The sequence below is a fragment of the Columba livia genome, chromosome 12, assembly GCF_036013475.1.
Source record: "Columba livia isolate bColLiv1 breed racing homer chromosome 12, bColLiv1.pat.W.v2, whole genome shotgun sequence".
Classification (NCBI taxonomy): Eukaryota; Metazoa; Chordata; class Aves; order Columbiformes; family Columbidae; genus Columba; species Columba livia.
The window spans coordinates 8878550-8906513 of record NC_088613.1 but is presented as its reverse complement, the minus strand read 5'-3'; the positions used below and the strand labels follow the sequence as shown (position 1 = coordinate 8906513).

The following is a 27964-nucleotide window of genomic DNA, read 5'->3' as shown; positions in this document are numbered from 1 at the left end:
TAAAAAAAGACGACACAACACACCAGATAAAAAAGGCTTAAAATTCACTTTAATAATGCATTCCTGTAACATTCCTCAGACAAACTCAAACTTGTTAGTGGGACAATTACAGCTTGTGTTTAAACAGTTTACACTAAATGAAAAATCTTGTAGTACTTCTACACAAAAGACAGGCAAGGTTAAGATTATACAAACATTTTTTTTTCAGTTAAATCTTCAGCATGAGATACAGTATCTTTGTCCAATAGATTGTACTTTACTAGCAGTAAAAATAAACAGTGATACAACACGTTATCAAAAAATTCATCCAAACAAAAGCCTCCGAGCCATTCAGGCTGCACGTGACAGTGAACAGATGGTCCAGATAAAAAGAATAACTACAAGTTAGGAGAAAAAAAAGGAGAAAGAAATAAACGAACACAAAATCTCCCCCAATTCACTACATGACGGATCATCTGGAGCTCTATAAATTTACAGAATTATGGGAGCTGCGAAGTACCCAGATGCTGCCCTAGTTCTCCAGAGACTTCCCTGTGCTCTTAAGCAAGGTATGCTACGCTAAAGAAATGCCAAGACACACTGCAGTTTTATCTAGTTTAGTTTCAGGACTCCAGCTGCAAATAGGAAACCTGGAATGGTCAAGGCATTAAGGTCCTTGCCAGATTTTACCGTTACTGAACAACCACGGCAGCCTCCCAGAATCCATTTTTCACATTGAAATTATAGGAATGCACCACATGAAATTTTCTAAAACCTTTACCAGTCAGACTGCACTCCCCTTGTCCTAGAGTGGCTTTACCAAAACAGGCCCTAATTAACTATTTTTAATATCCGCCCCCCCCCCCCCCAAGCTGAACCCTGTGTGGCCTGCCAAGATTCCATTCCCCTTTGGGGCCTGTGCAGAGGGTAGCTTAATCCTGTTAGTATCTGCGACGCTTGTTAGGGCCAAAATCACCCCCTGGATTTCCTCTGTTGAAGGCAGGTGGGTTCCCTCCCATTGCTCCGAGGCCTTCCATGGCACCACCCTGGCCAAAGCGATCTGCAGGCGGCGGTGGAGTCTTGCAATGAGGACAATGCAGGAGAGGCAGGAAGAAAAACAAGGAGCAAAGCGCAAGTTAGTCATCCGAGTTGATTCAAATTCTACCACAATTCCAGGTGACCTTGCTACAAACCTTCACCCCACCACAAATATCCCCAAAGCCCAAAAACTGGACTGATAGGACCACTGCAGGACCAAGTCTCTTTCCCCACATAACCTGTAGTCGAGCATGCTGGAATACAGTCTGCACCACCTCACAGAGCAGTGCCCTGCTGTGGAGCATGTGAGTAATGCAGTCTGGGAAAGGAGAACTTCACATTTCTAACATATTCCTGCAGTGAACTGCTATGGCACTATCACACTCCATGTGTACACTATAGTCCAAATCCAAAATAAGTCTGCGATACTAGTTTTGTGCCCTGATCATATCCTGTTATTTCCATTCCTTTGGCTCTCTCTTCCCTCCCAGCTGGGTTACTGCTATAGCCCAACTTATTCCTTCCAGCAGGGAGAAGATGATGAATGGATAATTTAGGTTGGAAGGTACCTCAGGGGGTCTCTAGTCCAACCTCCTTCTCAAAGGAGAGTTGGCTATGAGGTCAGACTAGCTTAGTCACAGCTTTATCCAGTCGGGTCTTGTAAACACCCAAGGATGAAGACTGCAGAACCTCTCTGGGCAAGGAACTGAAGGTACTGGGCTAAGTGACTATGTAGAGCAGAGCTGCTTTACATCAGGCTCAGGGGTTCCCATTTATTCTTGTCCATGTGTTCACAGCAGTGACACATTTATAATCAAGGCACATATATGTGATACATATATGCACACCATAATTGGTATTATTAGTGCAGATGACTCCATGGTATTGCCTGGTTCTACAGAACACAGACCTAAACTTCAGTAAAATTATCAATGGGGAGGTCCCAGGGACTCTCGCTGTTGACTTCACTGGCAGTGCAGCATAGGCACTAGCAGTAACACAGCATTCCATCTGTTGAAGACCTCCCTAACAAATGCTTTAGCACCAGCTACCTTGGCAGTAGAGTAAGTAGTTCTTAGAATTGGCTCCATCTGCTGAAAATTACCAACTAGTATCAAGGCAAGATTAACTTCTCAAGATTTCAGCAGGAGTTAAGCAACAGGTCTAGGTAGACAAACAAGCTTCAACTGTAGCAGCATAGTGCTTAACAACTAAACCAACATAATCTGCATTTAAAGATGTGCACAAAAAGCAGATGGAGTTACATTACCATTCCCATGGCTCCATCAGGTATCATAGCTCCAGGACCAGTCGCAGGAGGTGCAGCAGCTGGGACGTTGGTACCACCCATAGCTCCTCTATTGTTCATGCCAATGGTACCTGGAAAAGAAAACTCAAAAATAGTCCTGGCAGACACAGCGACTGGAGTCCACACATCACTCCAGAGCCACAAAACACCGTGTGAGCTCCACACAGCATTATATTCAGGGACACAGTCCTAGTCTAGTAACTAGCTTTGCACTACTAGGTCAAGACAAACTGATCTTGCATTCCAGTATTATCTGAAACCACAGCAGGCTCTAACAGTTACCACCTTCATCAAACACTGAGCACCCACTGCCTTTCTTGCTTGCTCTTGTACACATGGCCTGAAACTCTAGATCATGTAGTCAAAATACAGAAATACAGGAATCATGATTATTTCCTGGACGCAAGGGCTAGCAGTACATGTCATACCAGTTTTGGTATCAGTACAAACTTCTGAAGCACACTGTGAGTGCAATAGCAACTTCAACCAAGCCTTTTGCTTACCGAACTGGGTCTTTCACAATGCACGGTACTGCTTCATACCCAAATTCTGCTGTTTCCTGTCACATGAACACTTCCTGTCACTGAACTGGTAGATTACTATGACTGAGTTTCTAAATAAGAAGCCAATAAAACAAGACTACTCAAAAAAATGTAGAGACTTTGTAAAGGAGAAAAGGAACAAACACAGGAACAAAGATGGCCACAAAATACTCTTACCTCCCATACCCATCTGTCCCATTCGCATGTCTGGTGGCTCCCTCTGCAAAAAGAGACACTCGTTTCAAATGTAATTATACAAATTCAATGATTTCTGAGGTTTTACTGCTGAAAACTGTGTAGAAGAGTCATTCCCAGGGTACATTTCAAAAGCAAATGTGAGCTACCTTCACACCATTAACTGCTGAACAAACTGGCCTTATTTTAAATATCTCATTCTGAAAGACCATTTTTCACAATCACTGTATGTGCATCTGCACAAGCTGCATGTGCAGATATTACCAAACAGCAGCATAAAGAGACATCTGATATCTGGATGGAAAGATCTGCAGAGCAGCAGTAACAAATTAGATAGAATTAGTTTTGCTACTTCCTCAGCATATCTAAGAAGCTTTTCCTGTTGAAAGGAATGCAAGTTCACATGAAGATGCAGCACTGGGTCACTTGCACTAAAATACCAGTTAATAACTTCAATTTCTCTTCTATTAACTGAGTATAGACACACCACAGATCTCCCTCACTGTGAAGCTAGGAGCACCTCCCTTCAGCGAGGGTACTACTTTTTTACACAGTGGGAACTGAAGATCAGAGTTCGCTTCACCCACAGCCTCAGTGCCACTGTTTATCACATGAAGGCAGGAGTTCTGCTATGCAGGGTAATATTCACACATTTAGGTCAGTCACACAGTCTTAGCCTTTTTGGTTTGACATATGTCTAGCTAATCTGCTTAGGGGCCAATTTTTTTAGCTAGGATACATAAACACTTGTATCAATGGCATTGAACCACCTCGAGAGCACTACAGCTGCCTCCACAATAGAAAAGCTGCTGGGACTTGAAATGAATTTTAAGACAGTTCTTTACAGAGCTAGAGATACTGCTGTTAAAAGGCAGATTACCACACATTTTACTTTACAAGAGAACACTTGACCAACTGACTTTTGGGATCACTTCATCTAAGCATGACTAAGAAAGACTAAAGGCTAGCGATACAGCCAGGCATAAAACCACTACACAGTTCTGCAGCCATACTTCAGGACAGCACATTTTTGTTACTGTTACAATAAAATGAGTTAGCATGTATTTTTCTGAATAGCAAGACAGCTAGAACCGGTCCTACATGAACCACAGTGGGTCAGTAACTGGGCTATTAATATTTTCCAGACTAAACTGCATTAAGATTGCAGGGAGTCCGTAACTCAGGGCAGAATGGGCTAAAGGTGCAGAGTCCCTCAACCAACAAGTTAAGCATTCACAGAAAGCCCCGCGCTGTGGAAGGGCAAAAATCTAATAATGTCAGTGCCCAGATATAACGGGAAGGTAGAACACATACCGCATCAGGAAAATTCCCTTTAAAGCCTTCCTGCTGGCGTCTCATCATCTCTTCTTGCTGCCTTCTCATTTCCTCCTCACGGCGCCTGCGTTCTTCCTCTTGCCTGCAAAAAGGTCCAGCGATGCTCAGCACAACATACACCAACAATTCGTAAAATAACCATGTACTAATCAGAGGAAGAAACTCCTGACTCTTCCATCTTAAACCAACTGTACACTCTCCCTATTAATAAAAAGGCCCAAAAGAACAGCTGCACTTTAGGTAGTAATTAAATTGTCACACTGAACAATTAGGTGCACTGAAGAAGCATTTCATTCCACAATATTATGGATTCACATAGTTTCATAACCTGCCCCCTTACCTGAGTTCCAACTGTTTACGTTTTTGTACTTCCTGGTTATGCAATTCCTCCATTCTCCTCAGCTCTTCCTGGCGTCTCATTAAATCTGTAAAAGATGACAGTAAAAAAACCAAACTCAACTTCCTGCACTAGAACCACAACCAACAAGAGAATAAAGTAACGGAGCCTCCAGCAGTACAGAAACATCATTCGTTCATTTGGTGCTACCATGCTTGGTTACGAAACAAGCAGCTGCCCCATGGCTCATGTTCAGTGGGCTCTAGCAGGTCTAGCGAGTTACCCACCCCTGGATGCTCCATGACCAAGTTCCAATACTGTATTTATCTTTGGTACCTTGCCGCATGAGCATAACTTGGTGCTCATGGCGAGCTGCTTCCATTTCCATTTCCAGCTTCTCTCGAGCTTCCTTGATGTTGCGGTCTACTTGTTCTTGCTGCTGCTTCTCCATTTCTATTAGAGCCTTCCAACGCATGGCATATTCATACTCAAAGCTGCCAGGCTGTGCAAATCGCGGAGGCTGCTCACGTTCCCTGTCAGACAAGGAAGAACTCGTGAATGGTTCACAGCAAGGAGGAACCAAAAAAATACATTTGTGTGTTAAATGCAATGGCAAATCCTTTTAACAGTTAGAAATTTATTTCTTAGTGCAACGAGTAAGGAACCACTTTGTCTTCTACTTTCTCACAAATAGCTGTGCCTGAGATAGCAGTTTGTCTGCCCCTCAGGAAATGCCTTATTGAAAGGAGTAACTTAAGCAGAATCCTCCTGCAGGATTCATTATACTAATACATGGAAACTGTGTCCCATTCTCCTCCATAACAAGCAATGACACTGCTTTCATAAAACACCAGATTAAGGGTAAAGACATTTAGAAACACTCTTGAAAGACAGTCTTTTCTTCTTGCTGCACATTTTACAGACAGATCCACTCCAGAAACAAACACTGCCCAAACATGGCTGTTTATTTCACCAATTTATGCAGCCACTGCACCTGGAGCATGTGACTATTCCCAACACAGCCTCCCAGCTCCTGAAGCTGTCTGTCATCTTCCTCACTTGGAAATTTCATGAGCTCACATGGTTTACTAATTCTCACTGCTCAGATCACACGATACCTACCTACACTGGAAAGCCTTCAAAGACCATGGCCTTATACCTGGACAGCTCCACAATCTCCTCATGCAATTCACATAATTGCTTAAATTTTCACTGTGGGTTCAAATCTGTTTCCTCAACAGACTTTCAGTAATACTTACAACAAGTACCTTAAGTGTTTGCTTCAGGTTCTCATCGGAGCAATGGGATCTCATGTTGTCTTAAACTGAGACAATTTTTTATTCCATCAACTGAAAGCCACCCTCCTAAGACCAGGGGACTAAATCAATGTCCTAGTCCAGAGTTAGTCTCATGTACTGTCACACAGCAGGCACATACTTGTGATATTGCTGGTTTTTGATGACTAGTTTCTCTGGTAGCCCCTCTTCATCATCATACTGATCCATGGGCTCCACAGTGACAGGCCGAGGGAATCTGTAAAGAAAAGATGAGGTACTTTCAAGAAAAATCAAGAATAAGCTTGCAGTGTAGGAAAGCATGTGTATTGTGTCTGAACTGGACTGCTTTTAGCACTGCTCACAGAAATTCAGAGCAGTTGAGGATCTCAACCAAAGGGAAACCAGAAATCACTTTGAACACTTCTTTATTTTCTTTCCAGAGTTGAAGCTGAACTGTTAATCAATGTAGTTGCGGAATCCAAACGAAAATGTACTGAAAGAACACCTGCAGTTACTGGTTCAAATTAACAGCTTAACTAGAACCTGATGTCCTCCAGTAGGATCTACTCAGCATGAAGTCTTACAGTCCCTTAAAGTCTATTTTTTCTCCTTTTCCTCCCTCACCACATGGCCAACCACGGGCTGTGCAAGTCCTTGTGTGCCTTCTTACAGCTGCCTAAAGCAAAGAGTAACTACACTGCTCCCCACCGGAGGCTGCTGGCTGTACCAGTCAGTCATACCCTCCTGGCGAGACCACCACGGGCCACTACTGGCAGGCAGAAGTGCTCTACAAATGTCTATTGGGCCCTGTCTGAATTTCCCTCCCAAGAAATCCACTGGTGCACTTCACAACACAGACACTACCCATGTCTGCTTCTGTCCTCTTGGAAGTATTTAACAGAAGCGTGCCCAGTCTCTGAATTAGCTCCCCACCACAGCACTGACACTGCTCATGCCGAGCAGAAAGCAGCACCGCGGCTTCTCGTTAGCTCCTCAACCCCATTTGCCAGAGCTGGGGAAATGGAAGAGAAACGAACACATTATGCCAAGCAGCAAGTGGTGCCCAGACTCCAGCAGGAAGGCAGGATGAGAGGCTAAAATCTCCCTCCTCAGCTGAAGATCCACAACGTAGCTTCAACGTGACATATTGTTATTAATAATCTGATTTTCCAATGTAAACCAATTCCAACCAGTTTATCTAGCTGTTACTGTCATGAACTAGGGCAAACCAGAACAAATTTAATCAAAACCAAACCATAACTAGAAATAAGCAACATAATGGTTTGCTGTCCTATAATCTAATACACTGAGAGCTACGAAAAGATTGAATGTTTTCCTCAGCTGCTCTCAGTTATACACTGGTAGTGATTAGTTTTGCATGATCACTTTAAAAAATTTGTTTTCATGGTTCTTCCAGCATATAGATTCCTGAATCAGCAGAAGCTCCCTAGCAGCAGAGCGCTCTCCTTCTGCAGAGCACTACACACTATGCTGGTTATCCCCAAAGAGTCTCAGGGAGAAAAATAGATATTAAAAACAAATCTCCTTTTTGAAACACGTGTATTGCTGTGCCACATGCCAGCCTCCAAGAAAAAGGAGAGAAATGAGAAGCGCAAAGCTTATAAAATAATTTTAGAAATTAGTAATATAGCCCAAATCTCAGGAAGTATTCTACTCACAAATTCTAGTTGCATACATACAAAATAGAGTCATTTTTATTTCTAAAAGATCAAAAACGTCTCCCTCTTAATAGTTAGAGCAACAAACCATGTCCTGTGGAATGCATCTAGAACGAGTCACATAGTTATGCAAGAACATGCTATCTTGCCTTACCATACTTAAGCACAGGGAAAAAGGTTACGATGGTGAAAACTCCAAACAATCCATCTGACCAGCTTCTCTGACAGATTCCATGCCCACAGTGGTGGGTCTGCAGTGCATGCTGCTGAGTGGAGTCCCATCCCAAGATTTGCCTCTGAGGCAACCCAGAGTGCATAATTAACACACTTGTGATTTGCTGGAAACAAAGCTCATCGATGGTCTCTGAAATAGCTTTTGTTTCTTTAAGGCTGCTTTAATTGCCCTAAGAAGGCTTATCAAGAAAGAGCTTATCAGGAAGTTTTATGCCTTTTCCCCACTAGCAGCTTTCCAGAAGAAAGTTTTCAGATCCGAGTTTCAGCACAGACTTACTCTTGTTGGAACAAAGCTAAGTACAGTTCTCCCCAGGCAAATCACCTACCACCTCCTGCCCCACACCTCAACTGTCCTACTCTGGTGTTTAGAAACATCACTCCCAAGCCAATGCCCACCATCAAGCCACACGGTATCGCACTTCTCGCTTCCCACACTTACGTAGTGAGCAGGAAAGACCCATCGCTACATCTGTCCAGGGCTTTCCTAGCAGCAGGTTTCCCTGAGAACTCCACAATGCCTTTCCCAGAGGATCGTCCTCTGTCATCCACAATAACCACAGCCCTTTCCACCTGGCCAAACACTGAGAAGGCTTCCTCCAGGAGCTCGTTGGACACAAACTGAGGCAGGTTCCTGACTGTCAGCGATGCGCTGTGGCATGCAAAACGCACTCTTAGCTGCTTCCCACGTAGAGGCATGTTGTCTAGTTCCACCTTTGCAATCTCTGCCAGAGTGCGAGTTTCCTGAAGATATAAAGAGTTATTATTAAAACTCTCAATGCAGTACAGAATCAGCCAGTCACAGTCACAACAGTCACGAGCCTATTTCCCCTGAACAAGTACTTCAGAGAGGAAAAAATAATCCTCTCATAGCATGGTAAAATGTGCCCTAACAAACCATGGCTATTCTCAGTCATCAATGACTCCAGCTGAATAAGCGTGCACAGAGTTTGTGAGGGAAAAATGTATCAGACATAAGCTTGGCGCAACAGCCAGTGCAAACTAAGCAATCAATTAAATGATTGTTATCTATCAGACATAACTATATTAAAGCAACAAAGCATGCCTTTTTTAAAATACTTAAAAAATAAAAATCAAAATTCCACTATTAGCCAAGTTTGATAACTGTAAAAGGAAACGCTGATTGCACAACAATCCATGGAAGATATCCTATGCCCCTTTCACACCTTTTCACTCCTTCAAGTCACTACCAAGCAGCTACACTACAGCAAAGCATCCCGGACTTTGGAGTGGGAACCTCATGCTCCATCCGCTCACCTTGGGGCTTTCAGAAAAGCAGTACATGAGCCAATGAAGTTTAAGAACCATTACTCTATGTTGGTAGCTACCTCCCTTCTAGACAGGCTTCAACACAATCATCTAGAGATCCCCTACCTCAAGAGCACTGATCACTCCAGCAAAGCTGTGTGACAACCTATGGTCATAGAAATTCCATGTTTATACCCTTCCAGGAAATGGAATTCCACCTCGTCTATAGTAGCGTTGTGTTTTCTGTTTTCTACCAGCTGACTTCAGAATAACTTGATCAGGTAATATCAATCCTGCCACAAGCTGCCTGAATTCACATTCCTTCTCCTAATAAGCTCTAGACAAACCACTTGTAGAAGCTGATCCTATAGTGCAGCTTACTAAAAATCAACAGCAGGCTTAATTAGCAAGATATCTGATCATCTACTACTTCCAATTAGCAATACTCCAGTGTAAGTCATTGCCACGAAAACACCCCAAAGGCAACAAGTCACTCACCAGCCTGATAAAGCCAAAGCCTTTGTCTTTGTGTATGAAGACTTCACCTGCCTTGCCGTACTTCTCAAATAACTTTCTCATCTCTTCCTCTGTAATATCTGGGGGCAGATTCCCCACAAACAGGCGGCTTCTTTGGGTGAAGGTCTTTTCACCAGGTTTCCGGAAATTCTTCAGGTCAATAGTCAGGCCTTCATCTGAGGGGAATAAGGTACACAGCTGCTCTACAGTTGGGGGGATAAATTCTATTAGGTTTCATCACAGTGAACACAGAGACATAGGACAACAGAGGTAACACCACCCATTCACTTCAGGCTCAAACTTCTCCAGCCATCTCTACAGCAACAAGCGGATTTTATTTCAGAGCGGGCCCATGTTCTTTTTAAAGAAAACATGCGCTTGGATCTAGGTGTTTGTTAGCACCAGTGAAAGATTTTCTACAACTGGAAAAAATAACACTGCAGCTTGAAATTACATGAAAGATTTTGCTCAGCTTTTGGAGAACTGGTAAAGATGACCAGCCTGCAGCAAAATCAACTATATTCACAATACAGGATTCTGCTGTCACAACCTAAATAATTACAGAAAAGCCACAGTTTGGCCAGCAATCAGATTTTTACTCAAAAACCTCCAAATCTAGATGTCTAGAAAAAGGTGCAAACAGGAGGAAATTTCACCCAGACAGAACATTTGAGACAGCTGTTATTCTATAAAATAGGATTTGGGTTCTAAAGTCTTGGGTTCCAAGCTGAAGAGAAGGCTGGAATGGTGAAAATAGTGAAAAAAACCCACCCCAAAGCCCAGCCACATAGGCGAGACCTCAGAAAAATTACGAAATTCATTACAAAATTCTATATTCAATAAGTAATGCTCTAACACTAATAAATATAGGACAGAACATTCTCAAATCCCCACATACATTTATACACATATATATATATATACTCACATACTTACATACAATTTTTAACCCTTTATCTGGCAAGAGCCCAGCACAATTCTGGAAGCTCTGCTATAAGTCAGGCACAGGGGTGGCCTTATCGCTTTCACTTCCTGGGTCCCATTTTCTTAAAAGTATATGGAACTTCCCCAATCAGGACAGCAAGCCACAGAAAGCAATTCCTTTGCTTTGCAGAGCACATACCCCATTGCCACACGTATTTAAAAAAAAGTACAAACATGAGCGGCTTGATTGAGTCTACAAAGCATGGTACTAGCCAGGAAAGGCTATTCATGCAAAGACAATGCTTGCAAGACACGCAAAGAAAACTCTTTTATAAGAATAAGCACACCTGCGTGGCTAACACTATTTAAAAAAAAAAAAGAGACTTGACAGTATATCTATAGAAGAATAGTGACAGCAATTTCTCTACTTCACGCAGTAAGGATGCATAAGTGCAGTATTTTGCCTTGTGAGCTTCTTCACACCATTAATAGAAACATTTGGGGATCAGTTATACCACTATCATTGTTCTGCCTTAAGTAGATCCACTTGAAGGAATCCAGGATACAGTCACTCACTATGAGCTGATCCCTGTGACAACACCACAATACAGTTGTTGTGTAGCATTGTTTCCAACCTGACTGGAAACGGACTGGTCTGCCACCCTTGTCTATTATCTTCCATGAACTGACAAGGAGCCCGTTTAACAGGGCCACCTAATAAGAATATACAGTTGTTGTTTGTTTTTTACTAGCCCAGTAACTCTGCATATGTAGTTAAACCTGCAGCTTTTACAGAAAAAACACACAGAGGAATCAGGCAAAGTGCACTCGTGACTTCTATACACTTTTGTTTTGAATGGCCAAAGTGTCCAAATTAAAAATATATATATATATATATATATATATATTTCTAATATAACTAAAGCACTTCATCGCCTCAAAATGCTAACGGCAATGCCTGGCTGCCAGTCATACTTCTAAACTATCAAGTTAGATCAGTCGAGGCCGTAGAAGCCATTAACGCATATTGCTTCAGCTCACACGGACCCCTTCTGTATCCCAAATAACAGAGCTACAGTCCACACTGATTAAGAACAAATCTGGAAACACACCAGATTACAGTAACAGCCATTGTCATTGCCAGCTGGGACTTGAAAGCTGAAATATTACTCAGTAAAGTAACTCCCAGTCCCTCCCATGTAAAACTTTAGTCTTAATGGATGACTGCAGATTATTGTAACAACGTTCTTACTACAAATGTATCTTCATAAATCACAAAATTGTTTTGCTTGTACTTAAGGAAACCTGTGTTCAGAAGTCATCTGTTATGTTGTGGGAAAAAAGGAAACAGATCCAACAGAAAACAGACTATCCCACACTTGTAAAGTTTACAGAAAGTGTAAAGACTTCCAAACTCTTTTAAGTGCACTTTTCTTGAAAATTTTAGACCAGGAAGGAACTCCTACATCACTGCCCGGCGCCACAAACACAGAAACAAATCCCAGTCAAACCCACAGAAGCCCCACGCACACTTGAGCGGACTGAGCAAAGCAGCCCAAACCAACCCGGCTGCAATCCAAACCACGGCCCCAGCAATGGGACACCGGAGCGCCGCATGCACACGGCCAACAGGAGCCGCGCTTTGCTCAGGACCCGACGTTTCATTGTTCCAAACCGAACGAGCGGGTTCTGGCCGTTTCCGCCGAGACCTGTTGCCCCAGTACGGGCGGGCAGGAACCGGGACCCGCGTCACCCGAGGCGGTCGCTCGACGCCTACCCAGAGCGGGGCCGGGCGGCTCCCCGCGGCGGGCCCGGGACTCACTCTGGCTGTTGTTCTGCTGCCCGTTGGCGGGGATGGCGGGCGGCGGGTGCTGCTGGTGCTGCTTCCGCGGAGCGTGGTTCTGCTTCTCCATGTTGAAGCCCTTGTTGCCCTGCATCTTGGTCACCTGCAGGTAGACACGCCCGGTCGGACACGGCCCCGGAACTCGACCCCGGCTCCCGGCCCCACAGTCCCCGGGGTGGCTCCCGCCACCACCGGCCCCGCCCGCCCGCCACAGCGGCCGCGTGCAGCGGCAGGGCGGGCCGCACAGGCCGCGGTGAGCCCCCGCAGGGCCCTATCGGGGGCGGCCGCTCAGAAGCACCCGCCCCGCGGCAGAGCGGAGCCGAACCGCGGTTCCGCCACCGCCGCGGCCTCACCTGGTGGCGGACACGGGTCCCGATGCGAATCGCGGCCTCCTCGCCCCGCAGCAGCCCGGAGAGGACCGCGCGCGCGGCCGGAACTCGCGCAACCAAACCGGGCGCCTGCCAGGCACGCTCCTATTGGCTTCCCGACTCCCAGTGCCGCGCTACCACTGGCCGTGTTGGCCGCCACTCACAGGCTGGCCGCGGCGGGGCGGGACAGGCCGCCCCAGCAGCCCGCAGCGCGGAGCCGATTGGCAGTGCGGGCGGTGGCAGCCCGCCCCGTGCGCTGCCAATCATGGCCGCGGACATAAAGCTTGGGTGAGAGGCGAGAAAGGGACAAAGGAGCCCAACCAGTCACGGGAGTGCTCCGAGCACGCGCAGTAAGGGGGTGGGGGGGGCCCGCGCGCCTTAAAGGGACAGCGGCGGCAGCTGAGAGCGTGTCGTGCCGTTCGTGTAACGATCCTCGTTACTGTGTGCCCGGGCCGGTGGCGGGAGCGGCCTACTCTGCCCCTCCGCTACAGCCAGTAAGTACCGGAGCCCAGGCAGAGCTGGGGGAGCCGGCGCATCGCTTGGGTCCCCTCTCCGTCAGCCCCGTGCCCGCTCCCTTCCCTGTCCAGCCGCGGGCGCCCCCTTACCTGCTCCTCCGGGCACCGTTCCCGCTGTCCCGCCATCTTTCTCCGTCCGGACGACGCTGTCCCGCTGCGGGAGGGCAGCCGGCTCGGCAGGAGCAACCGGTCCGCGGGATTGCGGAGGGTCCGGCCGTGCTCTGCCCCCGGGGGCTGCAGGGTGCCGGGAGCGGTCCGGCTGCCGTTCCGTCTCGGACACCGCGAAGCTTGGCCGTTAACTGACGCCGGCGAGTTGGATTTCACCGCCTTTCAATAAACCTTCCCGTCTCCCTCTGCGTCCCGTCGTAACCGGGACTGGGGCCGTGCGCCTGTGGCCCACCGCTCCGCGGCAGCGGGAGCCCCGCGGCGGCTCGTAGCCCTCCGGGAGCGGGGAGCAGCCGGCGATGTGGCCCGTTCTCCGCAACGTCGCCGTCGCCTCCTGACGGCTGTAAACCTGCCTTTCCCTCCCCGCAGCGCGGGAGGTCGCCCCGGCGGCGCCTCCTGGTCCCAGCGCTGCGGAGCCCGGTGTGCTCCCGAGCTCAGCCCCTGCACCCCCGATTTCCCCGCGGGGACACAAAAAAGCAGGCGGGGGGGCTGGGAGGCCGAAGGATGGAGGATGGAGGAGCCCTCCAGGGGAGTGGGGTGGCCAAGAGGGAAATGATGTCCTTCGGGGATGAAGGGAGCCCCGGCCCCACCTGGAGTAGAGCCCTCGGGAGAGCGCAAGCCTGGCTGGGGATCTACGTGAGGGGCACGGCTGGATGGATGGGGGAGGGGAGCCCGGGTGGGGGCTGCTGCGAGTGGGGGAGGGGAGCCCGGGTGGGGGCTGTCATGGCTGAGGGAGGGGAGCTAGGGGGTGTGTGGGGTGCCACGGGTGGAGTGGGGGCAGCCTGGGGGGCACGGAGGAGGGCGGGACCTGGGTCGAGGAGAGGAGTCCAGCTGTGTGTGGGATGTCGAGAATAAGGGGGGGATGCCTGGGGCGGGATGCAGGCGGCGGGCGCCTGCCGGGGCAGCCCCTCCCGGGGGCGGTGCCGTGTCCTGGAGCCCCCGCGGAAGCTCCGCCCGGCTGCGCTGTCACTCACCGCCCCGGGGAGACGCTCCAGCTCCAGGGAGGCGGTGGCGGTGTCTGGACCCGGCCGGGCGGCTCCCCCCGCACACAGGTAAAGGCTGTGGCGGCGCTGCCGGGCTGGATCCCCCGGGGTGGCAGCGGGGCCCGGACCGCGCGGGGCGGCAGCGAGAGGGTTAAGGGGGGCGGGGGGAGGGGTGCATTGGGGTGGCAAGCCCGCTCCGCGCGATCCGCTCCGCATTTTGCGGGTGGCCGCGCAGGCACCAGCGGGGACAGGGGCGCTTCGTTCCGGCCCGCACCCCCCACCGCACATGCCCCCCGCATCTCGCCGTGCCCCGCTGGGGTGCGGCCGCTGCCCGCGCTCGGCTCCACGCTGTCTTTTCGCGCGGTCCCGCTCCGCTACGGTGATCCGTTCCGGGTTTTCCGGCCGCCCGGCGGAGTCTGGGCTGTTGCGCCCATCCTGGCCTCAAGGCTCCGCTCCGCGTTTCCGACGCCGCCGCCTGCAAGCGAGTCTCGCGAGCCCCGGCACCGCCGCGGCCAATGGTAAAGCGTCCCTCGCTCTGCACAGCCAATGGGGCGCTGCCCCCGCCCCCCCTCCGGCTGCAGCGCGCTGAAGGCTCCAAGCGGCGCCTCCATTTAAAGGGGCCGCGACCCGAATCCGGGCTCTGGGTAGAACGGGCGGCGCAGCGCCGTGGAGCCAGGTACAAGCGGCACCGGCCGCAGGCGCCTCCCTACGGCCGCACGGGAGCCGCAGGTGGGGCGGCGGAGCGGCTTGGGCCCGTCTCGAGCCGCCCGCCCGTGGGGTACCGGTGCTTGGCCCCGCGGGTGGGGGTGGGGCGGGCGCGTGCGGCGCGGGTCCCGGAGGGGTGGGGCCCCCCCAACAGAAGGGGGGGGCGTGGCGCGTGCCTGGCGGAGGGGACAGGGCCCGCCGCTCTGTGAGGGAGCGGGGCCGGTGCCGCTCGTCCCCCTCCCCGCCTCCACCGCTTGGGGGCGCCCTGCGGCGGGGGGGCGGGTCCCGGGGACCCCACCCTGATGCGGCACGGGCCCCGTGTCTGCTGGGGAGGACGAGCACCATCCTCTCCACCCCCCCAGTTGGGACGGGGGAAACCCCGGTGCGACCCTCAGCAGGGGGGATCAGGCCTTGGGGTCCTCCCCGCTACGGTGGGGGCGGCCCCAGCCTGAGACCCATCCCCACGCACCCCCAGCCCGGGGCCGATTGGGGAGAGTGGAGAGGGAGGGGCAGGCCCCAGAGGTGGCGCCCCCCCTGGTGCTGGGGACCAGCTGCGCCCCCGGCCGCATCGGTGTACGGGGGCTGGTGGTTCATGAGATGGCACCCACACCCGTGGGCCGGTCCCTGCCGTGGGGAGCTGGGCTGTGGGGCAGCACCGAATGGCCCCCAGCACCCAGCGCTCTGCCCCAGCACCGTCCTGGGCTCGCCTGTCGCTGTGTCTCGGGCAGAGGCTTTGAGCGACGCAGCCTTTATGCTGTTGTCACCACACGTAGTAACGAAGTCTGCCGAGCTCACAAAAAAATTGCAGCTGCCAGTCTGCGAACTGGCCAACCGCTCTGTCTGCCCTCCCCCTGGGTGGGTCTGGTCAGGGCTTGGGGGTGTCCGCGGGGCCCGAAATTTGCGTGTGTTTCCTTGGACACCACGCGCTGCTGTCGAGGATCAGGCCCCGCAAGAGAAGGGAGCAGCCCCCTGGGGCTGGAGCTGCCTGGTGCCGCTGGAGGAGGCAGAGCCCCGACCTGCTGGAGCCTGGCGTGTGAGCAGCGCGGCCGGCCAGCTGCCCTGGGGAGCAGCGGTACCCCTCGTGTCATTCGCAGAGGTGCAGGCAGGACCAGCCCCAGATGGGAGGACGTGCACCAGCGGGGCTGGGAGCCGCCTGTGGCTTGTGTCTGGCACGGGAAGAGGCCCTGTCAGTCAGATAGGCTCGTGTGGGCAGAGGCAGCGCTGGGCATGGCGTGTGTCAGGTGATGGTGGGGACAGGACGCTCAGCTGAGTGCCGGGGAATGGTTCCTGCAGTCTCTTTCTGAGGAGAATGAGAGCTGCTTCGTTTGTGCTCTTCCCTTCTCCTCCTGCTGTGCTTCAGCTATGGCTCTTGTTCTAGGCTGTAACTTCTTTCCCTCTCATGGCTGCTGCATTCCCCAAGAAAACTTCTAATGTGCATTTTCTCGCCGAAGCCTGCCTACCCCAGGGTCAAAGCTGGTGTTAAGAGTGTAGCTCTGTCATTATGGCCAGCCCAGCTTTATTAAAAGACTAGCCACAGCCTACATGCTGCCACCTGTAATTACCGATCTGCATCTTACAGCCCCAGCGTGCATGTTTGCACAATCCCCGTTTTCCTCCGCACCTGCCTATCCCTCTTGCTGCGGGTGCCCCTGGTTTGGAGCGTGACAGTAAGTCACGACAGATTCCTCCACAGCTCTGACACACAGAGCAAGGGGCTGAGGCTGAGCCCACGGCCTCGCTTGGGGAACAAAGCCCCTTGTGTTATTTCTGTTATGGATGTTTTATGATCAGTGATGCTGGGATGCATGACCATGGTGGACACAGATTTGCTACCAGAAGCCTCTGGAGCAGAAGGGAAATACAGAATAGGCTAGAGCTGTGACAATTAATTTGTTAGCTTAGCAAAGGCACCTTGTACTTCAGTATTTTGGCTCTGTAAGGCCACTTAAGGAAAATGAGATGTTTTCCCCTTAGATCCTCCCTGGGACTCTGCCTTCTTGTCTTCTCTCTCTTCCCTGGGTAGTAAGGTTTATCCAAAGAACCAGACAGAAGGGACCTCTGGAGGTCTGTAGTCCAGCTGACCTCCTGCTCACAGCAAAGCTGACTTCAAACCGCATTGTTCAGGGCTTTGTCCAGTTGGGTTTTCAGGACTTCCAGGGCTGGGGATTTCATGACCTGTTGCCAGGCTGTGGCATCTCCTTTGGAGAGTCACCTGCTGTGCCTGCAGCTTTCCTCTCCAGCTGGCTGTGGCTGCTTGTGGGAGATGTCCAGGACTTGACCTAAGGGGGTTCAACACCCTCCTGCAGCATTTGGGCAACAGGTAGAGACTGCGGGAAGCATCTTTTTTGACCACTTCCAGGTCTACCATCTATTTCTGTCTTTTAATCAGTGTCTTAATATAATTTGGGCACTTTCAACAGATGCTGCTCAAGCATGCCGTGCACCTCCATGATTTTTTTGTTGTGCTTCAGATAGTACTCCCAAAGCTGTTTTACCCACCCATCCCCTTCCCCAGTGCATAACACTATTTTGGCGGATGTTGTCGTGTGGTGAGCCCGGGAAGAAATGTTGCTTATTCGTGGTACAGACACAAAGCTGTATGAGCAGCAGGAGAGTTTGCTCTGTGACTTGGATCTCCAAATGGAGTTGGTTATTGAAGCTGAATTGCTCTCCAGATACCATGCGTTGCAGCTAACGCCTCTGTCTGAACGCATGTAAAGAAAGCAAGTTGTGTTAGAGCATACCTGGACTTGTTGCTCCTTTCTCTATTGCAAAATCTAACACTTAGTGCTTGGGGGGATCCTGGACTTAGGATAAGATGTGAGTATCCAAGCAGTTGCAAACTGCAGTCAGGATGGTGTTCTGGGTGGATGAGCAAGCTCCTCTTGGTTGTCTTAAAGTTTACTACTGGTACAGAGGTGTTGGGTTGGCAGAAAATAATGCTGAGATCCAAGGAATGTTGTCAGGTACGTTTGAAGCGTTGCAGGGAGTCTCCTGGTAAACCTAATTCCAGACAATTCTGCAAGAAGATTTCTGAAATTTGTCCTTCCTCTTTCATTTTGTTGAAGCTGAGATGAGGTTTCTGGAATGCAAACTCAAAATCTAGTTTGGTCATTCTTGCCTTGGAGGAATTAACCGTCTGCTCAGTGTTGGAGGGTTCAGGCTTTCTTGATTTTGGGGGACTGCTATACCAAGTTTGAGGCCAGCACCATAAGCTGGTGCTCCTGCTGTAGAAAAATCTGGCAGTGGTTTTGGTACCTTCTGGCTTTGGAACTGTTAGAAAACCATGGCTGGAATCTTGAGGCTGCTGGTGATGTTCTGGGAAGACCCTTCTTTGCCCCATCTGGCAGTTTCTGTTGTGCAGACAGTTCCAGTCACACATGAAGACTGGCCTGAAGGGGACATAGTGACAGGTGCTGCTGTGTGCACTCTGGTGGAGACAACCAATAATACATTTGGAGATGAGAAGAGACGACTGTTCACCAAGCGCTGCCTGCAAAGCACAAGATGAAGATCTTGACCAGTGACATCTGCAGTAGCTGTAGGAGACACGGAGCCACTGAACACCGTCCTAAAACCTCTAAGTCACAGAGATTTTACATATCCCTGAGTCAGTTGTTTAAATAATAATCTGTAGTGTTAATCTGGAAGTAGCTGTTTCTGAGTGTCTGATTTTTGACTTCCAGCTTTTTGAGTCCTCATGTGCATTTGTCTGTATCTCTGAAGAGTCCTCTGCTGTAGATCTTCTTACTTCTTGTTTTCTTGTTTGTTTTGTGTTTTATATGTCATGGTTTGGTTTGGTTTTTTCTTGAGATGGGTCATGTCTCCCCGTTTCTTCTTAATGAACAGAAGAGGTTTATCACTGGCAGATGCTTTCTGAACCATGGTTGATTCTTAAAGCAGTTGGATTCTTGCATTACTGTGTCAGATATTTAGTTTTCATTTGAAGCACCTCAGCTCTTCCAGTATCGGTCATCACACGTGGACACTAGCCCAGAATGAGTTAAATCATGGCCTAATGTCGCTCCATGACATCTAGTCCAGTGCTGCCTGTCCACTGATGAGCTTTGTGCTCTTTGCAGACCAAGTCTGGGCCCCCAGATTGGGGGGTCAGAGAGCTGCCAAAAGCACGCGTGAATAACAAAATCCTTTCTGCTCCTTTCTGGAGAATTTTGACTAAACTGAAACCTGGTCAATAGCACTCTGCGTAGTTTACTGGTGGTTCTTCATAAACTCATTTGCTTTAAAATGTGTTAACCAATCTGTAATAGGTGTTTGCAGTGCTTGAATCTGGAAAGCTGTCAACTGCCCAGGTAAACCTGGATAAGTCACAGCAATTAAGTTAGCTTTTGCCACATTTGTCACCCAAGGTGTAATATTGTTAATGAAGATTTGTTGACTGAAACCATGCTGGTAGGACATGATGTTATTTATGTTTTATTGATAAAACTGTGTATCGACCACTGTTGTTGTCAAGACCACTAGCTTGGGTGCTACTGTTTATTCTAAAGTTTGGCACAAAAAATAGGAACCTTCTCCAGAGCTCCGCTCAGGTCTTACAGAACTCATAGGTGGGAATTAGCAGGAACATTGATTTAAGTGTTTTAATTTTTAGTTATTAGTTGATGCTTTTCATATTTCAATTGATCTCTAATAATGAAAAATGAAGGTTCTTCAGTCTTCAAAACTATTGAAAATTTGAATCCATATCCATAGACAGAAGTCTAGGATGGGTAACCCAGCAGCTGCTGTTCCTTCACTAGGGGAAAGCAGTGGCTGCGTGGCCGTGCTCTTCCCTGGGCAGCAGGGACTTCTGAGGTTTTCACTGCGTGAGGGAGTAACAACAGCATTTTTTCTTACTGTCTGATTTTAATTAAATGTTTGATGGTAGCTTCTCATTTTGGTAGGTAGGCCATGTATTCCCCTGCCAATAGTTATCTGAAGACAGTGAGAAGTAGAAGATCTGTGCAGTTACAGCACCACTGATGTCTTTAATAAACCAGATAGAGCCCCAGGCAGTCACTCGGTATAGGTGTCTCACTCTGAGCTGCCAGGTCTGAGAGGAGATCCGCGTGCCCCTTCTTTGGCAGAAAGGGCAGGTCAGGCCTGGTAGCCACACACGTTGGATTTGGTGGCCAATGTTGTTTCAGTCCCACGTGCTTGGGGAGGACCCTCAGCCGTGCCCATCACTTCTCTGGAAGTGCTACGTGAGGAGCACTCTGCTTCAGACCATTGTGCGGGGGACTTTGCTCCTTGAACTTGATCTTCCCGGGAAAGTCTGTTACTGAATACTCAGGAGAGGATGGTGCCCAGTCCTAAGTAAGGAGTTTCCAAGTGTCCAATAGAGCAGTTGTGTCCGCTGTAACGTGCAGGATTTCAGCCCACAGCCCCCTCTTTGTCTGGCCGAGTCGTGTTCCAGCTTGCTGTCCTTGCTGCCAGGTATGTGGCTGAGAAAGAGGAAGATTTCAAGCACAGCAGCGACTCAGCTGTGCGTTAGATGGTCCTGGAATAAAAAAAGATGATGACTTGTGGTGGATCATTTCAGCATCTGCCAGAAACAACAAGCTGTTTTTCTTCTGTTGGAGAAAGTGAGGAGACACTTCCCCAGAGGTAAAGTGCAGGTTCAGTTGGCAGCTTAACTTAGTGTGAAGCTCAGCAGAAAACCCAGATGAATCTGAATGCCTGGGGCAAACAGGAGCAGCAACATTTCTTGCCCTGCTGCAGCTGGGCATCTCTAATTTCCTCAGGTTGAGTTTGATTTCAGAGCAACCCATGGAGCTGGAAAGCATCATTCTCTCCTGTTCTGAGGTCTGCCGTCTTCATCCTCATCAGCTGGCAGTTGAAAGCCACTGTAAAGATTCATTGTCAGGGAAACAGAATTGCAGTGGTGAGCAGGGACGTTCCTCAGCGTCACCTCCTTGGGTCCGTCCTCGTTGGCTCCAAGAGGAGCGTGGCAAGGTCATAGATGAATTGTTGCTTGCAGTATCCTCTGGGACAGAATGACCAAGTGGGTTTTTTATGCTCCAAAATTATTCCCAGGGTCTCTTTCTACCAAGGAAAGATTAGGCCAGCTGAAAGTGGCAAATATTGTAGGAGTATCAGCTCTGTGGATCATTGCAAACTCATGTGAAGTGTTTGAATGTGAATTTGAGGAATATGTTAGTTCTGATCATTATACCTATAATTAAACTTCGTTTGTCTGGGTGGCTTGACCTTTTTGCTGCTTATTGTTGTAAGATCTGCTGTCCATATGGAAATCTGTGTGAGGAACATCTTTGAGAAGGAGGCATTGTTTGTATTCTGAGCAGCAGAAAAAATGTGTTCATCATCTTGGGAGGGTTCTCACGTGCTTCAGATCTTTAGAACCTTTATTTCAGATGTTTTTATTTCTATTTCACTTTGTTCTTCTTTCTATCAGCCACTCTAAAACATGTATTAGATCCTGTATTGCTCTGGAATGGGCTCATTCTAGAAGCTTTGTCTCCTTTGTGACTAAATAAGGCAAACAGAATCACCAAAGTCTTTAGTGTTAGAACTTGCTGAGCATCTCTGAAGATTACATCTTCCATAGTTTCTGTTTGTGATTGTGGGAACAGTGCTTATCTGCCACTGTGAAACAGAAAATGTCACTGTGCTTTTAGATAAAATAAGGAGGCAATGTCTTTGAACTCCAGCTAAAGAGTTTGATGCCATAAACTCCTCCTTAAATGAGTTTCAGAAGTTGGGTATATTCTGTGTCCAAATATGTCCCGTTTAGTTCTGACTAAACCATTTGTGAGTGAGACTTGCTTATCCTTTCAGAGGGAAGGACATAAAGAATTAATCAGCCATCATCACATTATTTCAGGCTTCCTCCTCCATTGGTATAGATGAGTTGTGCCCATAGTAAGCCCCAATAGACAAGAATACTGAATCATCTGCTTCGTGGCTTAAACCAGCGCCAAATTTAGAATTAGAATGACTCTGATAGAGAGGAATAGGTTTGTGCCACATCTTTTGATTCTGGTGCCTTCCTCATAGTGTCTACTTACAGCCTGCTTTGGGGAGGTCACACTGGTCTTTTTTCCTGACTCCGCATTGCGCTCTTGTGTTTACTTTGCTACTTGTTCTTCCACTTGTGACTGCTTTTAACATCATGGGCTTTACCACCTTTCTTTTTGCCACTCTCGAGGGTTCCTCCTAGTTCTAGCTTAAGGTTTTCCAGTTCTTCTGTGCCTGAATATTAGCCTACATAGTTTTGGGCCTATGCTGTAGCTAGCTGTAGTTACTCTATAATGTGGTTTGTATCTGTCTTCTGACAAGATTCATGCATCTTGTCATCCTGTATCTTGTTCAAGGCACAGGCTACAGAGCTGTGAAGGCGTTTTTTCTGCCTCTATGTTTAAGAGAAGAGCTATTTTAAAAATAAAAGGAGCTTTAGCTCCATGAGAACAGATCAGGAGAAAGGACAGGCCAGATGATTTGGGTCTGGTGAGACAGAGAGGAAGGCAGGGATGGGGGCATTACACCACAGAACAGCTGTGTGAAGCATCCTGAATTGGTACTGGAGTCATTTTTGATACCCCAGGGTGTCATTTAGCATAAGCAAGTGTGTTTGCTCTGCTGTGGTGGGGCGTGCAGAGGCCATGCAGTTCCCGAAGGTCTGCTCTACCAAACTGCTGTGTCCCACTGCTGCTGTTTGGCTTCAGAGTTTTGTAACCTCACAGGTAGATGCGATTGACCTGCTGGTGTCCTGGTTATGGCTAGCAGGATTACTGGGTCTTGTTTCACCCACTGGTGTTCAGGAGAGTAGACAGCTCATGCACTGTGTTAGACTACTTTTCATTAACTTGCAAGTCTCTCTCTCATTTCCAGTTGCCATCTGCTAAATGGATTCCAGTGAATTTTTGGGATCTTTGGACCCCCTGTCCTTGCCTGACAAACCACTTATTGGTGATCTCCCTGCTCACATGGAGTTTGGGGAAGATCTCTTGGGCTCCCAAACAGCTTCTACCCAGGAAGTTTCAGTTCTTCAGCCCCCTGACTGGGATCAGTCCAAGCAGATGACTGCAGATGGGGACAAGGACCTTCTAGTGAAAGCAGATGGCCTGTCTGAACTAAACAAATCAAACGACCTTGTTCTAGATAAACCTAGTGTCTTGGATATGCTGGAGAAACCTGATGTCTTGGATGACTTGGATAAAACTGCTGACTTGACTGAGCTAGATAAATCGGAGGGTCTGGATGGGCTATGTAAGGCACATCCTTCCCAGGATGTGGGGGATGGACCAGCGGACTCTTCTGCCCTCTCTAGAGAAGCCCTTGTTCCGGAAACACGGAAAGAAGGGGAAGATGCACCAAAAAATTATTCTGGGGACCTAAAAGAAGACAGTGCTGCTGCTATTCCTGCACTGTCTGAGGACAATGCCCCTGAATCACCTCAGCAGCCCGTTCCTGCCTCTGGGGACCTCAGCAGTGCCCCAGCCATGGAAGAAATCACAGCACAATCCTCAAGCCCACCAATGGTCCCACCACAGCTTAAACAGACAAAGAAGATGAGGCTGAAGGCACCAAGGAAAAGTTCGCCCATGCAGAGGGAAGGGCTGGCAGGGGAAGCAGAGGTGGAACTGAGCCCAGACAACAGTGCTGCAGCATTGCCCCCTGAGCCCACGGAGGAAAACCAGGCAGAAGAAGGAGATGATAGTGGGAACACCTCACTTAAAGAAAGCAGTGTACTGAAAGCACAGGAAGCCTCACCACCAGCAGGTAGGTTGCTATCTCTGCAGAACTTGTCTGTTGCTCAGGAAGTCATCCTGCTGCCCATTGCTGAAGCTGGAATCTGTTTTGCACCCCAACCTTTCCCTTCGTCTGCTGCGATGGAAGTTATCAGTGCTACTGATGGGCTAGATTTGAGGAAAGTGTCTTGCTTACAGGGAATAATGCTCTGGAACCTGCTTCCTTAGTGCACATAAGCTCTTGCTCTGTCTTTCATAGCTTTAACTTTGATTTTCAATGCTTGTGTCAGCTAGCAGCCTCCCTGATAAAGCTGCAGCTGCGCATCAGCTTAGCTCACATTCTTCATCACTGGAGTCTTTGCTGGAACTGGGAGTCACCAGGAGAAGGTGTTTCCAATTGGCGAAGTCCCTCTGCCCAGGCTGGCCGTGCTCAGCAGATGCTCGGTCTCGGTCAGATACAGTTGAAGGCAACTGCCCAGCTTGCCTCCCCCATGCAGGGAGGTCTCCCCCATACAGGACTCCTCCCAAGCCGCGTGTTTGGATCTCTGACTACACGTGGTGGGTTTAGGAGCTTTCCTGTGTCTGATCACCACCGGAACTGTGCTTGTTAGCCAGGACTGTCTGAGACTTCATGTGCAGACTGACCCAAAGGGTGGCTGCATTTGCAGAACACCTGCCTTCTTCTGTTGGAGAAGAGCAAGATGTTAGGTACAAGCTTCTTCTGTGCTTCTGTTCCAGGAGAAGGCCTCTCTTGGAAGGGAAGTGATCTGCGAATGGACAAGGTGAGGAGAATGCAATCAAGTACGTATGCTACAGGAGCACAAAGGGTGGCTGGCTGTTGTCAGACTCCATGAGGAACACTGGCTGTCTTGTCGCCCCTCTGGGGAGGAGGTTGCATGCCCTCTGTGATGGGGTGATCCCTCTGCACTGCCCCTGTGCTGTTAGTGGCTTCAGTGTGTCCCTGCTACACCCAGCTGGAATGTCATTCTCATCTGCCTACTTCCCTCTCTCCCCCACCTTTCCAGCTCTGGTCAGATATCCATGGAGTCTTATCTGTTTTCAGCGTTATTGGGAAACCTTCAGTTGTATTTCAGTTATTGGGAAAGCAAATCACAGAAGCTGGAACTTCACCATGATCTGGGTTATTTATCCTTGGTTGTCCTAGCAGATGGTTAGCCTAAGTGTTTTCTGAATGTCTTCTAGGAGCACAAAAGAAGTGAACGAACCAGAAGATCAGAAGCTGCCAGGCTCGAAACTGTGAACTCCTCTGAGAGCAGTGAGTAACTGGGGGGGTCAGTGCCTTTTTTCAGCCAAGGAGCAGAGCCCAGGCCTGTTGTGGGCAGGTGGTTCATGGTGTGAGTCTGGTGGGAACTCTGGAGCTTCTGTGAAGACTTTCAGGGGCTGCTCCTTTCACCCTGCGAGTCTTCATGCTGTGGTTCTTGCCTTGCTTTCTCAGGGCACTTAGGGTGAAGGGAGGGTTGTAGTATTTTTACAGGTATGTGGGCACCAAGTAATAAGATGAGACTCTGGGATTGTTCCCAGGAAATCCATCCTCCGTATCCTCAGCCAGGAACTTTCTTCCTTTGTCTCTATGGCAGCAGGCTGGCTGAAAGAAGGTTGCATTTTTGGGGATTTTCTTGCAGAAGTATGTGAAGTGTCTGTTCTTTGAGATGTGAAGGATCAACGTGCCATTCCCATTGGTGTGTTGCTCTTCCGTTGCCTGCCTGTGCTGGAGGCTAGTGACCCAGCTTGTTTTGTTTAAGGTCTACCTTGGAGGTTTTCAGCTGTAAATGTTCACACTTTGAGCTTCCGCTCAACCTTGGCAGATCATGACTTCCTAGAGAGGAATTTACTTAAGCCCAGTTTACTTAAAGTTCTCCTGACTCATCTCCAATTCCAGTAGAGTATCTTTTAGGGGTCCCCTTACCATTCCCTGCAGACAGGTACAAAGCATGTAGGAAGGTGACCTCAGAAAGCCCCAGCATGTGTCTCATGGCAGAACTTTCTCAGTTCCTCATCAGGGTTTTCTGTGCATCTTTCTTTGCTGCTTTGCAGTTCCGGTCTCTGACGAAGACTCTGATGCAATGGTGGATGATCCCAACGATGAGGATTTTGTTCCTTTTCGTACCCGACGTTCAACTCGCATGTCTTTACGCACTCAGATGGCTCAGCGAGCTGCTCGCTCTACTGTCACCAAGATGACTTGTGCCAACTGCCGGACCCCACTGCAGAAGGGCCAAACTGCCTACCAGCGTAAAGGGCTCCCACAGCTCTTCTGCTCCAGCTCCTGTCTCACCACCTTCTCAAAAAGACCACCTGGCAAGAAGATATGCACCTTCTGTAAAAAGTGGGTGTGCATTTCCCTTTCCTCAATGCTCCTGCACTTGTGACCCCATTCACCTACCCCACAGCCCTGCCTGCCAGCCCCCGTCCCAGTGACCCTCATGCTTCCCATTCACTCACATCACTCGTGCCCACTGCCAGCTGCTACTCCATGTCTTCCTTCACACACTGTCCTTCCCATGCTCCCTGCGCCCCCTTCACATTATTGCCTTTCCCTGCCTGTCCTCGGGCTCAATGCCCATATTGCAGCCTCCTCTCAAAACCACCTTCAATGTGATCCATCTTCAGGCTCCACCCCTTTGGGCTGGGAGAGAAGCTGCTGTGAGACCATTCTTGCCACCCTTTTGGGACACCAAAAAGTCCTGTGCCATCCTGTCCCTTCACAGCAGGACTGGTGTGTCCCTGCACTAACACATCCCCTCCTGATCCCCAGGGAGATCTGGAACACCAAGGACTCTGTCGTTGCCCAGATCGGTTCAGGCAGCTCTTTCCACGAGTTCTGCACCTCTGTCTGCCTGTCCCTCTACGAGGCCCAGCAGCACAGACCAGCACCTCAGTCCGCAGATGCCTCAGACATCAGCCGCTGCAGTGTCTGCCACAAACCTGGCGAGGTAAACAAATGCTTGTCCTTTCTGTGTGCTGGATGAGGTGCTTGTGACCTGTAGCACTTGGCCACGCCTGGGACCATCACAGTGTGTTTGCCAGGTTCTCCTGTGCTGTGAGGTTTTAGCCTCTGAGCTGGCTTGGGCTCGCTCCCGGTCCTTCCTTATTACAGTCCTTATTCCAGCAGAAGAAATAAGGCTTCTGCTTCTCTCCGTTGTGGAACTCATTGCTTCCTGCTCTTCCACTCTCCCAATTGCCCTGCTGACATTTGGTGAGGGAGCCCATCCTGAGTCCGCACCAGCCTCCAGTATGGCACTTGCCCGAGTTTTGGTGTGCAAGCCCGTTATCACAAGGGCCGTGGTAGCAGTGGTGCACACATGTTGGAAGGAAGCACGTGCTGGTTTTGGGGAGTGACAGCGATGATGTCTCTGCAGATCCAGCATGAGGTCAGCAATGGGAGTGTGGTTCACCGCATCTGCAGTGATGCCTGCTTTACCAAGTTCCGAGCCACCAAAGGGCTCAAAACCAACTGCTGTGATAACTGCGGACTTTACATCTACAACAAGGGCTTGCCCCTGGAGTACCTCTTCCATGAAGGCCAGCAAAAACGCTTCTGCAACTCTGCCTGTCTCAACAGTTACAAGAAGGTGTGTGGGGTCAGCTGCCTGGGGTGGGGGGGTCTCTGTGGGCACACAGCTCCTTTGCTTGGCACAAGGCACCTTATGCAATAGCTGATGACTTGAATCCCCTTGGCTTTTTATTGCTGACAAAACATTTAAGAGGTTGCTGTGGAGAAACTTTGAAGCAGGCAAACAGAATTTATTTATTCTGTGTGGGGCCCACCTTGTGCCTGCGCACGGGTCAGGCACTCAGTAAGCTGGACTGTGCAGTGACAGTGTTATATGCAGTTAGCATGGGCTGGCTTTTTTTGGGTGTCTCCCGAAAGCTTGGCTGGATATGTTCCCCTGTGGCCTGAGCAGGCTTCACTTAACTGTCTTGATGGGGTTACCAAGCCCTGTATTCCTGCTAAGGTGATCTTTTTTGCTGCTGCCACCTGAACCTGCAGACTGTGAGCCTGGCTCTGGCATCAGGCG

The 27964-nt window shown here is 49.4% G+C and overlaps 2 protein-coding genes across 16 annotated transcripts in view; one reads left to right on the top strand and one right to left on the bottom strand.

Annotated features, from left to right (window-relative positions):
* Nucleotides 1-29: 29 nt before the first annotated feature.
* On the bottom strand, nucleotides 30-14400 carry NONO (non-POU domain containing octamer binding). 8 transcript variants are annotated; one of them, XM_065077743.1, is made up of 11 exons: nucleotides 13448-14400; nucleotides 12409-12577; nucleotides 9690-9910; nucleotides 8365-8666; nucleotides 6173-6268; nucleotides 5072-5268; nucleotides 4739-4823; nucleotides 4378-4480; nucleotides 3046-3088; nucleotides 2288-2397; nucleotides 30-1058 (listed from the first exon to the last, which is right to left on the bottom strand). In XM_065077743.1, the coding sequence occupies exons 1-11, from the start codon at nucleotides 13481-13483 to the stop codon at nucleotides 921-923; spliced, it is 1500 nt and encodes a 499-aa protein (XP_064933815.1). In that variant the 5' UTR covers nucleotides 13484-14400; the 3' UTR covers nucleotides 30-920. The 8 variants fall into 8 exon arrangements, with proteins under 8 accessions (XP_064933815.1, XP_064933816.1, XP_064933818.1 ...); XM_065077744.1 differs by having other exon boundaries at nucleotides 9690-9883; XM_065077746.1 differs by having other exon boundaries at nucleotides 12454-12577.
* Nucleotides 13218-27964, top strand: part of ZMYM3 (zinc finger MYM-type containing 3) — a 32668-nt gene continuing 17921 nt past the window's right edge. For 2 of the 8 annotated variants that reach the window (XM_065077737.1, XM_065077734.1), the window contains exons 1-7: nucleotides 14436-14574; nucleotides 23065-23955; nucleotides 24663-24706; nucleotides 25128-25200; nucleotides 25980-26271; nucleotides 26701-26878; nucleotides 27305-27517. In XM_065077737.1, coding sequence (XP_064933809.1) covers nucleotides 23079-23955; nucleotides 24663-24706; nucleotides 25128-25200; nucleotides 25980-26271; nucleotides 26701-26878; nucleotides 27305-27517 — 1677 coding nt within the window. In that variant the 5' untranslated portion in view covers nucleotides 14436-14574; nucleotides 23065-23078. Of the gene's footprint in view, nucleotides 13337-14435; nucleotides 14575-14995; nucleotides 15235-23064; nucleotides 23956-24662; nucleotides 24707-25127; nucleotides 25201-25979; nucleotides 26272-26700; nucleotides 26879-27304; nucleotides 27518-27964 lie in introns of those variants that run through there. The other 6 variants (XM_065077739.1, XM_065077735.1, XM_065077736.1 and 3 more) reach the window with 5 other exon arrangements.

What these genes read in the sequence shown, in the direction of transcription:
- NONO (XM_065077743.1), bottom strand. Translation starts at nt 13,483, where the DNA reads ATGGCGGGACAGCGGGAACGGTGCCCGGAGGAGCAG. An exon ending in GCTTTGGCTTTATCAGGCTG is followed by an intron (nt 8,667 to 9,689) that starts GTGAGTGACTTG and finishes TTATATCTTCAG; the next exon opens with GAAACTCGCACTCTGGCAGA. An exon ending in GGGTCTTTCCTGCTCACTAC is followed by an intron (nt 6,269 to 8,364) that starts GTAAGTGTGGGA and finishes TTTTCTTTACAG; the next exon opens with ATTCCCTCGGCCTGTCACTG.